Genomic DNA, 17,561 nt, shown 5'->3' with positions numbered 1-17,561 from the left:
GCTGATAAATCCAGCCAGTAGCAACACACAAAAGCACAATAGCAGTCTCCTGACATGCTATTGTGGCTAGAGCTTGCCAGAAAACTTTGATCTTTATTCTCGTATCACCCGGCTAATATATCCACTGCCATGGTCTGGACTAGCCGGTTACATGGCATACTACCATTATGCATCACGAGGTAAATATACAAGCATGAAGGTCCCAATCATTCGAGATCAGCCATTGGCTGAAATAAACATAGAAGGATAAAGATCTCAACTAGGAGACCAGCCATCGAGCTCGTTGACCGAGGGGAACATACAATCATGGAGGTCTACATCGTTCGAGACCAGTCGACGAGCTCATTGATTGAGATGAATATACGAGGATGAAGGTCTGAATCGTTCGAGACCGGTCGTCGAGCTCCTTACTCGGGCTCATGGACTTGGCGCGATTGTATTCTGCAGGTAGCTGCCCTAGATGAGTCCCAAAACGCGTGTATAAAAAGCCGTACAGGATGAGGGCTAGGATAACGAGTACCGTATGGAATAGCTTTAATACTTTCTTCAATGTGAATGAGCTTGGCCGGCTTTCAAATTGCTTTCTTCTGGATTAAATTCGCTACAGTTCTTAAGTCATTTGTTCTACTCCTCCCCTCAAAGGTAGGTACCTCGAGGTACGCTTAAGGAAACATCTGTGTTTTACACCTTAAAGAAGATCAAATAAAGCCAAGAGAAGTGAAAGGAGAAAGGTAGGAAAGAAGAAAAAAGAGAGAAGATTAATTAATTAATACTAGCATTTATAACTCAAATAGCCCTTATCCGGTAAGAAGATGGGCTCCGGAGATTCTAACCCGCATTTCGTCCCCCTTCTAGCACAAAAGCCCGGGGCCATGAAACCTGCCCTACTGCCACTTGATGGCACACCTTCCGCTAATGAGAAAGAAACCCACAAATCTAACACACCCTGGAAGAATTCATTTGCAACGGCCAATGGCGAGAAATATAAGCATGCCGTCCCTGGAGAATGGTTGGAGCAGGCGTCCATAATAGCAGGCCAATGCCATTGCACGGTGAACGACATTGAAGATATATACCCATGTACCCCTCTTCAAGAAGGAATGATGGCGCTCACACTTAAGGACTCTACCGCATACACAGTGATGTACAAGTATCACTTGCCACACAGCATCGACATTGATCGTTTGAGGTCAGCCTGGGATCAAGCTGCCCAAGTGAACCCGATCCTACGAACACGGATAGTTCCCACCCAGCACAGCGGTTGTGTGCAAGTGGTGCTCCAGGAGCCAATTCCCTGGATAGTGTGCAAAGGGTATAATGCCCGTGACGAAGACGTGGATACACGAAGTTCAGACGGAAACACAAAGGACCAGTCACGTACCATATGGCAGCCAGGGTCTCCGCTCGCAAGGCTGATATGGGATCCCTCAGCGCATATCCTGACGGCATTAATGCACCATGCACTCTGCGATGACTGGTCAATGAGGCTTTTGCTGCAAGACGTGGATGCGGCATACCACGGGCAGGCATTGGTACCCCGACCGTTTCGACCATTGATCGAGTACATTGAGCAATCGAAAGAGATGTCTGCAGCATTCTGGAGAGAGCAGTTTGACAATGCGCACCAGAGCGAGATGAAAGCCTTCCCATCTCTGCCAGTCCCTGGATATACCCCTATCTTGTCACAGGAATTGACACAAACCTTCCCCTGCAGTAATGAGCGCAGGCTAGCGTTCCCCGTAAGCGCCAAGGTGCGACTGGCCTGGGCCATACTACAGTCTTTGTATACGCGCTCAAGCGATGTGCTCTTTGGAGCAATCGATACTGGTCGCGGCATTCCCTTGAAAGGCATTGATGAGCTCAGCGGGCCGGCCTTGGTCTGTGTCCCAGTACGAGTCCAACTTCAGCCGCAGCAGACCATCGCAGACGCACTTAAAGCGATTCAGTGCCAGTATGCTGATACAATGGAGTTTGCGCATATCGGGCTTCAGCACCTGATGCACCTTGGCCCTAATACAGCCGCAGGGTGTCGCTTCAACACGTTGCTCGCTGTGGAGCCAGAGCATAGTGACCCAGTCCCCTCGATGTTCAAACATAGTTGGGAGATCCAGAGGACGTATGATACGTACCCGTTGATTTTGCGGTGCCGACCATCGTCCCGGTCCCTGACTATTCAAGCGACGTTCGATCCGGCGATACTAGACCTGCAGCAGGCGGACCGTATTTTGCATCAGCTGGCACATATGTACTGTCAATTGGAGGGGCAACCCGACCTGAAATTGTCCGAAGTCGACATACTCAGCCCTAAAGATCGGCAGAGTCTCTCTGCCTGGAATCTGCCAGTTCCCTCGGTGACAATGAACACAGTGCCCGAGCTGATTCATGAGATGGCTCTCAAACAACCCCAAGAGGCAGCAATCTGTAGCTGGGACGGCATTCTCACTTATGACCAGCTTGATCGCCTCTCACATGCTCTTATGACTCGATTCAAGAAGCATGGCGTCGCGCCGGGCGTTTTCGTCCCGCTCTGTCTGGAGAAGTCAATGTGGATGGGACTTTCGATGATAGCAGTCATGAAGGCCGGCGGGGCCTTTGTCTTACTCGATCCATCGTATCCTGTAAGCAGGCTTCGTCAGATGTGTGAGGCTGTTAAATCATCTTTAATAGCCTGCACGAGTGACACCCGTAACATCGCATCACGACTCGGACCACGGATTCTACTGATCGACGAGGAAGATCCTCAATTGCTTCTTCAACAGGTACTGAGCTGTGATTTTAATCACTCTATAGTCAGCTGCTCTACCGAGGACCCTATGTATGCTACCTTCACCTCCGGCTCGACAGGAGCCCCCAAAGGTGTGGTGGTTGAACAAGGAGGGTATGCGACGAGTGCTACGGCCCATGCAGAACAATACAACTTCACACCACACTCCCGTGTTCTGCAATTCGCCTCCCCGGGGTTTGATTCATGTATCATTGAACATATTAGTACGCTTATGAAGGGTGGATGCGTCTGTGTTCCAAATGGTCATGAGTGCCACAGCCGCCTGGCGCACACAATCAATAAATACAGTGTGAACAACGCTTGCCTCACACCATCTGTAGCACGGATTCTTTCACCGGAAGATCTTCCTACACTTCAGGACCTTGCCCTTGTCGGAGAGCCTGTCCTTGATGGCGACATCGCACGGTGGGAGCCATTCGTTCATCTGCGGAATGCATATGGTCCAGCAGAATGCTCCGCGGTATTCAGCGTTCAACCAAGTTTAACCGAGCACGATCCGAAGAATATCGGTTTCCCGACGGGCGGCGTCGGATGGGTTGTACACCCTGACGACTCTGAGGTCCTGATGCCAGTGGGTAGTACTGGCGAGCTGCTGATTGAAGGCCCAGTTGTTGGACCCGGATATCTCTCCAACCCTGTGCTAACAGCTCAGAACTTCATCTATCCCCCGAAGTGGAGGCAGCAGTTTGGCGACGTCCGTGGCCGCATGTACAAGACAGGCGACCTGGTACAGACCACAGATACTGGCAGCTTCCGGTATTTAGGGCGCAAGGACACCCAAGTGAAGCTCCATGGACAGCGCATCGAATTAGGTGAAATAGAGCACCTTTTGCAATCCATTGCGTTTACCGATACTCCACAAGTTGTTGTGGAAATCGTACAACACAACAATGTCCACCCTCGTATAGACACACTTACTGCATTTATTTGTTGGCCAGCCGCGCCAGATGTTACGAATGATCAAGAGCTGGATGACAGTGCTTTCCTTGCTCCTAACGACGCCTTCCGCCACGCATGTACGATTGCCGAGTCCCGATTATCGAATTTGCTGCCGTCGTTCATGGTCCCCAAGCTGTTTCTTCCGGTCCTTCAAATGCCGTTAACACCTAGTGGAAAACTAGACCGTCGTCAGCTACGAACAGACGCCGGCACACTCTCTGCTGACACCAGGAAATCTTACCGGGCGGCGCCGTGCTCATTACAGCCTCCCTCCACTCCCGAGGAGGTTCTCCTGCAAAGCATCTGGGCACAGGTCCTGAACAAGAGCGCAGACGATGTTGGCGTAACTGAGAGCTTCTTCAGCCTCGGTGGGGATTCAGTGAGTGCCATGCAAGTTGGTGCCAACTGCCAAACCGCTGGCTATACGGTCAGTGTCGCCGACATATTTCAATTTCCCACCATAGCTCAATTGGCACACAATATGAAACCGGTCAGCAGCTATCATCCCAATGTCACCAAAGATCTCCCAGAGGATACCTGGTTTAGGCTTTCTCCCATTCAACAATTGTTCTTCGATGCATGTCCAGATGGGCATAATCGGTTTACCCAACAATTCCTACTCCGCCTTTCAAGATCGCAGGACCGCACTCGTATCTGGAAGGCAATAGAAGCACTTGTGCTTCGACATTCAATGCTACGGGCTCAGTTCCGTAGACCCTCTGTTGGGTCTTGGGAGCAACGAATACGTAAATATACTGGGGACTGCTTTATCTTTCGGGAACATACGTTGCAGCGCCTCGACATTGGTATACAAGACATTCTCTTGCAGAGTCAAAGCTTGCTCGACATCGCGGCTGGGAGACTACTTGTTGTTGATTTCATAACAACGCCCACCGGAGAGCAATACATCTCATTGATGGCACATCATCTGGTGATAGACCTCGTGTCTTGGCGTGTCCTCCTGCAAGATCTGGAAGACTTCTTAGCCGCAGGTGCCTTAACGGGTCCGATCCCTCTGACCTTTCACCAATGGTGCCATCTTCAAGAGGAGTATGTTACAGAATACCTTGACCCGCGAAAAGCATTGCCGATCCAGGTGCCACCGGCACCACTGTCTTATTGGGGTGGGCAGTCCTTGGTAGACAGGAACACCTGGGCAGAGGCAAAGCAGCACTCTTTCACTCTCTCACAGCAGGTGACGCAGGCAATCTTGGGCCATGCCAATGATGCCTTTCGCACTCGCCCGGTCGAATTGATACACTCTGCCCTGCTGTATTCCTTCCTCCAAATATTCGACGATCGACCACCACCAGCTGTATTTACAGAGGGCCATGGTCGTGAGCCATGGGATTCGCACATCGACCTCTCCCGTACAGTCGGTTGGTTCACAACCATGGCTCCCGTATGGGCCCCAGTGAGCAGGGACGAAGACATATCCACATTTGTGCGGCGCGTGAAAGAGGCTCGTCGTGCCATTCCAGCCAATGGGTGGGCATACTTTTCCTCGCGCTACCTACACCCGCAAGGCCGCCACTGCCATCAGGGACAATCGCCCATGGAGATCCTGTTTAATTATACAGGACTGTTTCAGCAGTTAGAGCGTCCAGATGCACTTCTGGAGCTTGCTGCAATCCCCGACCACGGGATTATTGAGATGCCAGAGGACATGCCTCGTTTCGCCCTCATCGATGTGTCTGCAGTGGTAATGAATGCCCAACTTAATATCTCAATTATGTATAATCGACACATGCGTCACGAGGCAAAGCTTGAAAAATGGTTCTATGAATGTGAGAGGGCATTCGAGGACCTGCCAAAAGCGCTCAGAGGGCATCGGCAACTTGCGCCTTCCGACTTTCCACTCTTGTCACTAGGAAACGATGGGCAATTCGAGAAATTGATGCTTGAGATCGGCCATCGAGTCCATCTTTCCGACATTGAAGATATCTACCCATGCTCGCCTGCTCAGACTGGCATGTGGCTAAGTCAATCCAGAGATCCCCAAAAATATTGGTCACGACTACAATGGTCACTCTATCCATCCAGCGACCCCTGTACGCCCGTGAGTATTACTCAGGTCAAACAAGCATGGCAAAAGGTGGTCAACCTCCATCCTATTCTTCGGACCGTATTCTTTATCGATCCGAGTCTAGGGTGTGAGCCTTTACAAGTAATTCTCAAAACGGTCAAGGCAGATATAGAGGACTGCGAAGTGGAAACATGGGAACCAGAGGGTGGAATGCTCCCTTTGCTTGTTGATCACTGCGGCGAATCTAACATGAGTCCTGCTCACCGACTCAAAGTCCACGCAATGCCAGATACGAGTGTCAGCTGTGAACTTATTATTAGCCATATGCTGGTCGACGGTTGCACGCAACAGATCTTTCTAAAGGACCTTCAAAGGGCGTATGATGACCTAGGGCTTGAGCCTGCCGCTACTCCATACAGTGATTACATCACCTATATCCATGGCCAGCCCGAGATAGAATCAAAAGCATATTGGCAACGGTATCTAGATGGGGTCCAAGCATGTCTCTTTCCTCGGCTGAGTGTTTCTCGTCCGTCTGACCAGCAAGCGCTCCGCTCCGTGAGTTTTACATTGGATAATGCCCAGTGCTTACGACACTTCTGTCAACACCATGCGACCACGATTCCTAATCTTTTCCAGGTAGCCTGGGGCCTTCTGCTGCAAGCATATACAGGGTCAGACAATGTGTGCTTTGGCTTCTTGGTGTCGGCCCGAGATATACCTCTCCCTAACATCCAGGAGATTGCAGGCCCGATAATAAATCTTCTCGTTTGTAGACTTGCTTTTGATCAAGAAGAATTGGTCTCTTCGACACTTTCAAATAGCCAGGTCGCATATGGGCGTGGTCTGGATAACAGGCATAGCTCCCTACCAGATATTATACACTCTCTTGGCCTGACAGGTCGACCCCTGTTCAACACGGCACTATCGCTGCAGAAAGCAAACGATAAAACAATGTCGGCATCACCTAGTACGGTGATCAGAAAGCGGGGTGGCTGTGATGCAACGGAGGTGAGTCAATCTAAGAAACATTCCTTACGTATCTCTACGGGTATCCCATGGTTCTTTAGGTTTGGAGAAATATATCTCATCACAGATGCATCAGAGCCAGAACACAGACTAACATTGGAGACAGTACGATTTGACACTCAATTTATTGGAGGGAGAGAACACGGTAGAGGCAGATTTGAGCTACTGGTCGTATGTGTTGACGGAATTGCAAGCAGAGCTAATCACTTCCACATTTCAACATATCGTCTCGCAGCTTGTATCCGGAGTGTTGAATCAGCTAGGTCAGCTCGACCTGGTCAGTCAGTTGAATCAGGATTGCATCATGGACTGGAATAAGCAAGCCCCGGTTAGTTTGCGAAGCTGCATTCATGATGAAATAGGACGGTTTGCCATCAAGAACCCTGCGTCGCCTGCAGTGCTTGCGTCCGATGGATCCCTGACCTATGCGGAGTTAGACCGATTTTCTACCATACTGGCAGAGCGCCTTTCCCAGCATGGAGTTGGCCCTGGCATCTTCGTGCCGTTATATGCAGATAAGTCTCGATGGGTAGTTGTTGGGGTACTGGGAGTCCTGAAAGCTGGTGGCGCATTCGCGTTATTGGATCCGTGCCACCCTATGGAGCGGCTGCGAGAGATAGTGAGTGACATCCACAGCCAGCTCATTCTCACTTGTGCAAGGCTCGCGTCCCTAGCAGGGTCAATTGCAGATACTGTAATTGTGCTTGAAGGGCTTGGCAAGGAGGGCCATCCAAGGATGCGTTGCACACCTTCAACCTTGGCGCGCGTGTGCCCAGCTACGGCGGCATATGCAGTCTTTACCTCTGGCTCCTCAGGAAAGCCGAAAGCGAGTGTCGTGGGGCACGAATCTTATGTCACGGGTGCAAGAGCACACAGTAAAGTGCTCGGCCTGGCCGAAGGCTCTCGAGTGCTTCAGTTCGCATCATTTGCCTTCGATGCCTCAGTCATGGAGATACTAACTACTCTCATGGCGGGCGGTTGCATCTGTATACCCTCCGATAAGGACCGGCAGGAGAGGCTACTTGACTTCATACGGGACGCCCAGGTCAATTGGGCATTGCTCACCCCCTCCGTCGCACGAACTCTTGACCCCAAGCAGGCAACATCTCTAGAGACCCTTGCCCTGGGTGGTGAAAGTCTGTCGCCCGCTGATGTGCAAAAATGGTCCCCACATGTGAAGTTGATGAGTGCCTACGGACCTTCTGAATGCTCCGTTATTGCGACTGTACAGGGCTCTGCAACGACCTTGATGTATGAACCCACCAATATTGGCCGCCCCACCGGCGCACGAGCTTGGATAACCGACCGATGTATTTCTGACCGGTTGGTCCCTGTCGGCGCCGTAGGCGAACTGCTCATTGAGGGCCCCATTGTGGGTCAGGGCTATGTAGGTCGACCGGAGCTTACGGCCGCCGCCTTCGTTTATGACATGCCCTGGCTGAAGCGCGTATCCGGTTCACACGGCAAACCTCTTTACAAGACCGGAGACCTTGTCAGAATGCTCACTGATGGAACATTGATATACATGGGACGCAAGGATCGTCAGGTCAAGCTTCGTGGACAGCGAATTGAGCTAGCTGAAGTCGAATATCATGTACGACAATGTTTTCCTGGCATGCCTGATGTCTTCGCCGATGTCGTGGCGAGTCATGATGCGGACCAGGCATACTTGATTGCAGCGGTCTGGCAGCCCACCCAAGATGAGCATGAATTTGCGTCTGCTGTGTCAATCGCAGAGAACCAGTTGCAACAAACTGTACCTCCATTCATGCGTCCGTCATTTTTGCTTCGCCTCCAGGAGGTGCCGCGACTACCGAGTGGAAAGGTAGATAGGTTGCGCATACGACAGCAGGGCATAGGCTTGATACAGAAGCAGCGGGATGAATGCAATAGCGTTGAAGAAGATTGGAAAGCAATAGACCTAAGTCCAGAAGAGCAAGCACTGCGCGAGCTGTGGTCCCAGTTGCTGCATTGCCGGGCGGGAGCTATTGGACCCGCGGATGACTTCTTCTCCCTAGGAGGTGATTCAATTACAGCGATGAAACTAGTGTCTGCAGCTCGTGCACGAGGTCTCCATATTGCTGTGGCCGATGTATTTGCGCATTCCCAGCTACGTGAGCTCGCCCGTTCTGTCACTGGCCATAGCGAGGAGCCACATGGATACGAACCAACCAGACCACTCGTGACCCCATTTTCGCTCATTCCAAGCGGCCGCGAAGCAGAAATCCAAAACCAGGCTAGTATACAATGCAGTCTTGAGCAGGTAGATATAGAAGATATCTACCCCTGCACGGCGATGCAGGCCGGGATGGCAGCCCTGACAGCTGAGCGAGCGGGAGCGTATGTTGCCCACCATGAGTATAACATTCCATCAGACATCAATCTCGTGCGTTTACGATATGCGTGGGAGAAGGTGGCAACTCACCATCCTATCCTTCGCACTCGTCTCATCCAGACTACGGATCTTACTTGCTGGCAAGTTGTTGTCCGGAACCAGGGATTAGGATGGAGCGAATCATGGAGCAAGGAAAAGGAAGATTTTGCCCTGGGAGGGCTGGATGCTATCAGCGACCGTAACGATGGAATCTTTGGTGTTCCGTTGTTTCATGTACGGGTCAGTAGAGGGCATAGTTGCAAGCTGACTCTCACAATGCATCATGCGGTATACGACGCGTGGGCACTGCCACAGTTTCTGCACTGCGCCCACATGGCCTACGTTTCCGATGAGTACCTTCCAGCTGACCCGGTTCCTTTTCAACGCTTTATTGCATACACTTGCTCGCAGGTCGAAGATTCACTGGCCCACTGGCGGACCGAATTCAACGGTCTGGACGTTGAGCCGTTTCCCATGGCTCCGTCCATATCGTATCGAGCCAAGGCAGTAAGCCAGGTTGAGCATTCCATACGCATTGAGACAGTCAAAGAGACTAGTGTCACACGCGCCGCTGCTGTTCGGCTCGCATGGGCATTGGTGCAAGCACAGTACCAGAGCAAGTCAGATATTGTTTACGGGGTTGTTTCCTCAGGGCGAACAGCTCCTATTCCAGGTGTCGAGGCAATAAGTGGCCCGACATTATGTGCATTCCCCCTGCGAGTTAGCATCGATGCGAACGAGCAGATTTGCAAGGCACTGAAGGATCTCCAAACTCGAACTGCTCAATTCGCCTGTTTTGAACATGTTGGTTTGCAGCAGATCGCGAAACTGGGACCGGAAGCAATGCGTGCCTGCTCCTTCCAAACATTACTAAATGTTGAACCCGCAGAAGACTTTGCTAGCGGCCCTGCATATAAGAATTTGTTTGATGCTATCGGTGTTAAAGCCAAGGAGGGAGCCTTTGCATCATATGCTGTTGTGCTCAACTGTGTGCTGCAGACAGATTCTATCACAGTTACAGCTTCGTTCGACGATCAAGTTATCTCCCGTTGGAAGATGGGACATATCATTAGCCAGTTCAGCCATATCCTGCAAAGCATTTACCGAAGACCGCAGTCGCTGGTAAGCGACATTCTCGGGGAGCTTAATCCGTCCAGTATACAGCAATTGAAGACCTGGAATGTCGCAATCCCAGGCATGATGCATGAAACGGTGCCTGGGGCTATACGACAACAGTGCTCACGGCAGCCATTTGCTCCTGCAGTTTGTGCATGGGACGGCAGCTTCACGTATCGCGATCTTGATAGATGGTCTAATCGGGTCGCCACCCTTCTACAACGCCATAACGTCCATCCAAAAAGTCTAGTTCCCGTGCTTATGGACCGGTCCCGGTGGGTAATGGTGGCTATGCTAGGCATTATCAAAGCAGGAGCAGCCTTTGTCTTGCTAGAGCCGTCACACGCTTTCGCCCGCCTGCGCCATATTTGCAACGACATACAGGCCGCGATCATATTGACCACGGCGCAAAATTCGAAGGAGGCACAAGCACTGGTCGCAAATACACTGGTGGTTGATGAGGGACTGGGAGACAGTTCCCCGAGTATCACAACTGATACTCCTGCATGGTGTCCGAGTCCGAGCGACGCCGTGTATTGTGTCTTTACATCCGGCTCAACTGGTAAGCCGAAAGGCATCATTATCAACCATGGACCCTTTGTCACAATGAGTCAAGAGTACGCGCGGCGGGCAAGAATAACGCGGGGTGCCCGAATTCTGCATTATGGATCATATGCTTTTGATGTTAGTATTCTGGAAACGCTGAGCACACTCATCGCCGGGGCTTGTGTCTGCATCCCATCAGAGGCAGGGCGCAAAGAGCGATTCGCAGAAGCAGTACAAGACCTTCGGCCCTCCCATGCGTTACTAACGCCGTCGCTGGCGCGTGCGTTACCGCAAGATGCCTTAGGCTCTGTGTCTACCTTAATGCTAGTCGGAGAAGCTGCTCGGCGCGATGACTTCGTCAAATGGATGGGGAAGGTTCGCTTGATGAATCTCTACGGGCCCGCAGAATGCACCATCTTGTCAAGCATGCAATCTAATTGCACCCTGGAGACCACACCCGCCAGCATCGGACATCCCGTCGCTAGCATTGGATGGATCACGGATCCACGGAACCCTTATCAACTGGCTCCCATCGGTGCTGTAGGCGAGCTGGTTTTGCAGGGCCCTCTACTTGGTCGGGGATACCTGAACGACCCAGACCAAACGGCCGCCGCATTCTTCAGGGCACCGGCATGGTTAGATGGGTTTGGCCTAGAGGGCAACGGGAGTCGATCTATGATGTATCGCACTGGTGATCTGGTCTGCTACGAGGATGACGGCTCGCTGGTGTACCATGGACGGAAGGACACACAGGCAAAACTCCGAGGCCAGCGCTTAGAACTTCAGGAGGTTGAAGAACAGATCCAGCGATCTTTCCCAGGCATACTGACTGACGTCGTCGCTGAAATCGTGACGCCCATGGATGTCCGGGGAGCCCCTTGTTTGGCTGCTTTTCTCGCCGTTGGAGGAAAAGGACAGGACACCGGAAGGTCCTTCGAGCTTGGTGAACACCCACTTGGCATTGTTGCAGTCCCCAACTTTCCGGAATATGTCAAAACGACTGAATCCAAAATGGCAGAGAGCCTCCCGGACTATATGGTGCCCAGTCTCTTTGTCCCCGTGCGGCAAATGCCCCGTACTGTCGGCGGCAAAGTCGACCGTCGAGGACTGAGACAGGCAGCTTCATCAATGACCCATCAGCAGCTGGCACGGGAGAGTATTGGCACTGCTCCAGGAAGGAAGAGGACCATATCGTCCGACACAGAACGTCTTTTACAGTCGATCTGGGCACGAGCTCTTGGGATTGCGCCCGAGAATATCGGGGCAGAAGACAGCTTCTTCCGACTCGGCGGGGATTCCATATCTGCCATGCAGGCCACGAGTCAAGCTCGTGCAGCGGGCATTGAACACGCCGTGGCAGACCTCTTCCAGTGGAAGTCTATCAGCCGTATCGTGGAGAAATTCGCCCAATTCATCCCTGTCCATCAGGCGACTGGGCGCCGAGCAGCCGAGCAGGACCGTCAAGCGGAGGATGTCGGTGCCGGTGCTGAAGCAACTTCGACTGACAAGGCCGAGGAGCTATTACCTTGTACACCTGTGCAGCGGGGAATTCTGCTGACCCAAATGCAAGACCCCCTCAGCTATGCGCCCCATTTCATTTGGAAGATTCAGGGTCACTCTGACGCCCCGGTCGATGTTGATCGTCTGGCAGGAGTATGGCAACAGGCTGTGGCCCGACATTGCGCACTGAGAGTCGTATTCGAGAATGATACGCGGGTCGATGGCGATGGCTTCCATTTACGGTTATTCCCTCACATCGATGCACCTATTTACATTCTTCCTGAGTCACCAGTAGACAGCAAGGGTGTGCCTGTCTGCCTGACTCAAGAAGACGTCCGACAAGATCGTGACATCCCACACCAATTCACCATTTGCCGCTTGGCGAATGGGGTCGTGTTCTGCCGGCTAGACATTAACCATGCCATTGTTGATGCGACGTCCGTCTCATTGCTGGTTCAGGACCTAATGTCCCTTTACGATGGCCAGGTTCTCCCCTACGGCGCGCAGGATGCATATCGTGAATATCTTCGTTTCGTCCACAAGCAGCCCCAAGAGCCCGCGCGCGCATACTGGAGCTCCTATCTGATGGGAATGCAGCCCTCGGCCCTCCCATATCCCTGGGCGGCGGATGACAGGACTAGCAAACCCCTGGAGCGGCTGGAGGTTCCTCTGGCCTGCAGTGGGTCGGTTATTAACACGTTCTGTCGGCGGACAGACTGGACGGCTGCAAACCTCCTCCATTTTGCTTGGGCTATGGCCCTCGGCGCCTTCTCCGGATCGGACGATGTTTGCTTTGGGACACTGACCGAGGGCCGCCATGTCCCAGTACACAACATTCAGTACACTGTTGGACAGATAGCCAACATGGCAGTGTGTCGAGTACGTCTGATACCGCATCTATCCCTTGATCAGGCTGCTCTTTCTCTGCAAGAAAACTATGGCCACGTCCTATCCTATCAGACCTTCCCATTATCGGAGATCGCACGAGTGGCAGGTGTAACGGTGCAAGAGCTGGCCTCCACGGCTATCAGCGTTCAATATGCCCTTCCTGATTCCGGTTCAGAACAATGCAAATCCTCTCTCACGTTTGAACCAATCGGTGGACTTGATCCAACCTCGGTGAGTAGTCTCTTCCTTTATCGATCAATTTGTGTTGCAGTATTCATTCCACGTAAAAGCGGACATGGAACTACAGAGAAGTGTTTCATTCCCGCATCCTCACATCGTGGCTAGTCAAGACTTTTACTAACGCGAGACACAATCAATAGCAAGACATTATGCTCTATGCCTTGATAGACCAACATGGAGGTGTCCGAGTCTCTATGTCTTATCGCCCCTCCCGAGTCTCAGCCGTCTTGGCTACGCAATTAGCAGACTACTTTTCGGAGGGAATCTCGCTTATCCTTCGCCATCCCCGTGCAACGATCGGCGACTTACACCGGCTGAGTGCCAATGACCATAAACGATTGTTGCACTGGAACACTGCACTTCGTGAGCCACAACCCCAATGCGTGCATCAGGCAGTCACACAATGTGCCCGGCGACAGCCGAACGCTCTAGCTGTCTGTGGATTCGATGGGTCTTTCAGCTATGGTGAGTTGGAGAGTCAGAGCACACAACTGGCTGCGTGTCTGGTCGCCCGAGGAGTCACACCAACGGCATACGTTCCCCTTTGTTTCGAAAAGTCCCGGTGGACCGCGGTGGCGATGCTGGCCGTCATGAAGGCCGGCGGTACCTTCGTGCCATTAGACCCAACACACCCTATCACCAGGCTTCAGGAGCTTTGTCGGCGGGTACATGCTCGCTTGGTCCTTACTTCAGTGGCTCAAGCAAATATGGGTCCCACGTTAGCGGGCGACGTCATTGTGGTTGGGGATAGGAGCTATGACCACCGTGAGAGAGCGGCAGACCTACCAGCAGTTGTTGATTCTGAACAACCAGCGTATGTACTCTTTACATCAGGGACTACTGGGTCTCCCAAAGGAGTCATGGTCCCACACATATCGTTCATCGCTGCTGCTCGGGAGCAGATACGAGCGTTCTCCATTGGCTACGGGTCCCGCGTATTACAATTCTCGTCATACGCGTTTGATGTGTCTGTGATGGAAGTCCTCACGACGTTGATGGCGGGAGGCACAGTGTGCGTCATTTCCGAGTCAGAACGGAGTCGCATGCTGCTGGATGGGGTGTGTCCGATAACAGTTACCCACGCGTTTGTGACGCCGTCCATTGCTGGGATGCTTGACGCCAGCAGAGCATCATGGGTAGAAACTCTTGTCCTCCTGGGCGAGCCCATGTCTACCTCGCATATCCAACAATGGGCCAATGTCTGTCATCTGATGAATGCTTACGGCCCAACCGAATGTTCTGTCTTGAATACCGCAACATCCCGCATTGTCCCCGGTTGCGATCCGAAGGATATGGCTACGCCCTAGGGGTCCACTTCTGGGTGGTGGACCAGAACGACCACCATCGACTGCTCCCCATCGGTGCCATTGGAGAGTTGGTTATCAGCGGTCCGCCTGTCGCTAAGGGCTACATCAATGATCCCAAGAGGACCGCCGAAGCCTTCATTGCGCCCCCTAGTTGGTTACAATCCTTCTTCCCGAAAGACATATCATCCTGGCGCCTGTACAAGACTGGTGACTTGGTCCGATACGACATATCAAATGGTACCTTGCGATATGAGGGCCGCAAAGACCGGCAGATTAAGGTACGTGGGCAGCGCGTGGAGCTCGAGGATATCGAGTATCATACAGCCCAATGCTTTCCTGGCGCAGCAGACGTAGTTGTCGAGCAGATCCTGCTGCCACAGGATTCAGAAACAGCTGCGGGTGTTGAGTCCTCGGTGCACCCTCGAATCATCGCCTGCATCCACGGGAAGCGCCTCTCTGAGCAGTCAACGTCGGATTCGTCGCTAGAGTGTGGCGTACTAAACACCCCAAGTCGGGAATTCGACGACGATGCAGCGATCGCAGCCCAACGGCTTCGAGAGGTCCTCCCCAGTTTTATGGTCCCCGATTTGTTCTTACCCATGGTCTATGTGCCACGCCAAAAATCAGGCAAGACAGATCGTCGACGTCTGCGAGAGGCAATAGTAGCCCTCCGCTCCAAGGATCGCGCATCTGCTTCGTCCATGATAAAACCAAGCCAAGAGTCACTTCAAACCGCCACTGAAAAGAAGTTCCAGGCGATTGTCAGTCAGCTTCTCAAAATCCCTCTGCACAAGATCGGTGTCGATGACAGCCTCTTTCACCTCGGCGGCGATTCGATCGTCGCTATGAAGATTGCCGCCCATGCTCAGGCGAACGGCCTTGATATCACCCCTCATAAGGTCCTTCGAGATCCTACTATTCGGGGCTGGGCGTCTGCAGTCGATGGAAAGCATCCCCCAATCTCTGTTACACACCAGAGCACGAATATATCGCTCGTTGCGGACTCTCATTCGGCAGAAGTCCTGCGAGTTTTCTTCAACAAAGCGCCTCCCTTCTGTCACGACAACGTCCAGAGCATTCTGCCCGTACTAGATAGTCAATCTTACTATCTGGATTCCTCATCTATCGTGAACTTCGCGGAACTATTCCCAACGTCTCTTAATACCAATCGTCTGCGGCAGGCATGCTGCACTGTGGTATCCCAATACAGCATTTTGCGGACGGTTTTTGTCACCGTGGACCACCAATTCTTCCAGGTGATCCTACGGAGCCTTGAGCCCGAGTTCACTGAACTGGAAGTCGAGGACCCAGAAGCATACTTACAGTTGGAAACGAAGCGACAAGCGACTCCGTTTACGCCACTTGGAACCGTCCCTGTAAGCTTCTCAGTACTGACGAGCACATCTTCCTCCAAGTACGCCTTTATTGTGCGGATCTCCCATGCTCAGTATGACGGTGCCTGCCTCCCAATCCTCTGGAATGCGATCAAGTCTGCGTACAACGAGGAACCACTCCCCGCTGCCACTGAATTAACCGACGTTGTTCACCACCGGCTCGGGAACGAGCATCCTCGCAGTATATCATTTTGGGCTGACTACCTCCGAGGAGCTTCCTTCACTGCCCTCGATCCACTGGGTATTACTTCACTATCCGATCCACCTGGAGACATACTGTCACCTACTACCGCCCGGAGAGAGATACGCCAGCCAGTGCCTATGGCCGGAGCAACGGTCGCGACACTGATCAAGGCAGCTTTAGCGTGGCTTTTTGCACGATATCAATCACAACATGATATCATCCTCGGCCAGGTTGTCCATGGGCGCGGGTCTGACCTTCCGAACATTGACAAGGTCTTTGGACCTTGCCTCACATTCCTACCAATTCGCGTCACTATCGATCCCAATTGGACGGTATCCGATCTCTTGCGCCACACTCAAGCCCAGCAAGTTGCAACCGTGCCGCACGACTCAGTAGCCCTCCGGGATATCGTTCGGCGATGCACTAACTGGCCTGAAGATGCCAAGTTCGGATGCCTTGTGCATCATCAACCCCTTCAATCCGCAAATCAGCCGTTGGAGCTAGGTGGCCTGAGTTCATATTCGAATATCACCTGGGCCGGCTCTCGGCCGCCGGCTGGCCAGATCGATGTGATCTCGATTGAGCGTCACGACTCTCTTGATCTGGTCATCGCCAGTCCTACAAATGTCCTCGATCAGACTCGCGTCGAGTGGATGGCAGATCGGTTATCGGAAGCCATTGAACTGTTCTGTCAGTTTCCTCATCGTCACTTGACTGAGATTGAACCGGACAGGGTAGACCCCGTCAGCGTGAGCATGGGGTTATCTCCGTCGTTTCCTAATCTATTGTCGTCAGCAGAGTGCGGATAATCGCAGGACTGGAAACGTAATTACCGACGCCAAGAAGGAATGTCGTGGTCATGTTCAAGAAGCGCTTTGAAGTCTTTTGACTCATTATGGCAACATTGAAACCATCTAGTCTTGGTGACTAGTTTAGATTCTGTGGAGTGGTCTACGGGGCTATATTTTGGGACCTGTAGCAATGGGCAGATATGTAAGGATCCTGAGATCACTTCGACGCGGACTTACCGCCCGTTCAGTAATGTATAATTAGTACTAGTTCTGTTTTTGTCTGCACTATATATACAAGCCGATGAATTCAAACCTTTTCAAAGTGATTTGTGCTTTTCTGCCTTACAACCGTGGCAAAATATTGTGGCCGGCTACTATGTGCAGACATATATTTGATCCACTACTCCCTATCATGATGCACACCTATGTGCAAATGCGTCGT

At 52.2% G+C, this 17,561-nt stretch overlaps 1 protein-coding gene across 1 annotated transcript; it reads left to right on the top strand.

Annotated features, from left to right (window-relative positions):
• Window positions 1-812: 812 nt before the first annotated feature.
• On the top strand, window positions 813-17,137 carry ABOM_003582 (uncharacterized protein; the record flags this gene model as incomplete). Its single annotated transcript, XM_022530712.1, has 4 exons — window positions 813-6,761; window positions 6,886-13,434; window positions 13,584-14,501; window positions 14,570-17,137. The coding sequence occupies 4 exons, from the start codon at window positions 813-815 to the stop codon at window positions 17,135-17,137; spliced, it is 15,984 nt and encodes a 5,327-aa protein (XP_022393038.1).
• Between the last annotated feature and the right edge of the window lie 424 nt (window positions 17,138-17,561).

The sequence above is a fragment of the Aspergillus bombycis genome (genome assembly GCF_001792695.1).
Source record: "Aspergillus bombycis strain NRRL26010 chromosome Unknown contig00009, whole genome shotgun sequence".
NCBI classification, from domain to species: Eukaryota; Fungi; Ascomycota; class Eurotiomycetes; order Eurotiales; family Aspergillaceae; genus Aspergillus; species Aspergillus bombycis.
Note: the sequence above shows the minus strand (reverse complement) of the source record. Positions and strands in the feature narration are given on the sequence as shown.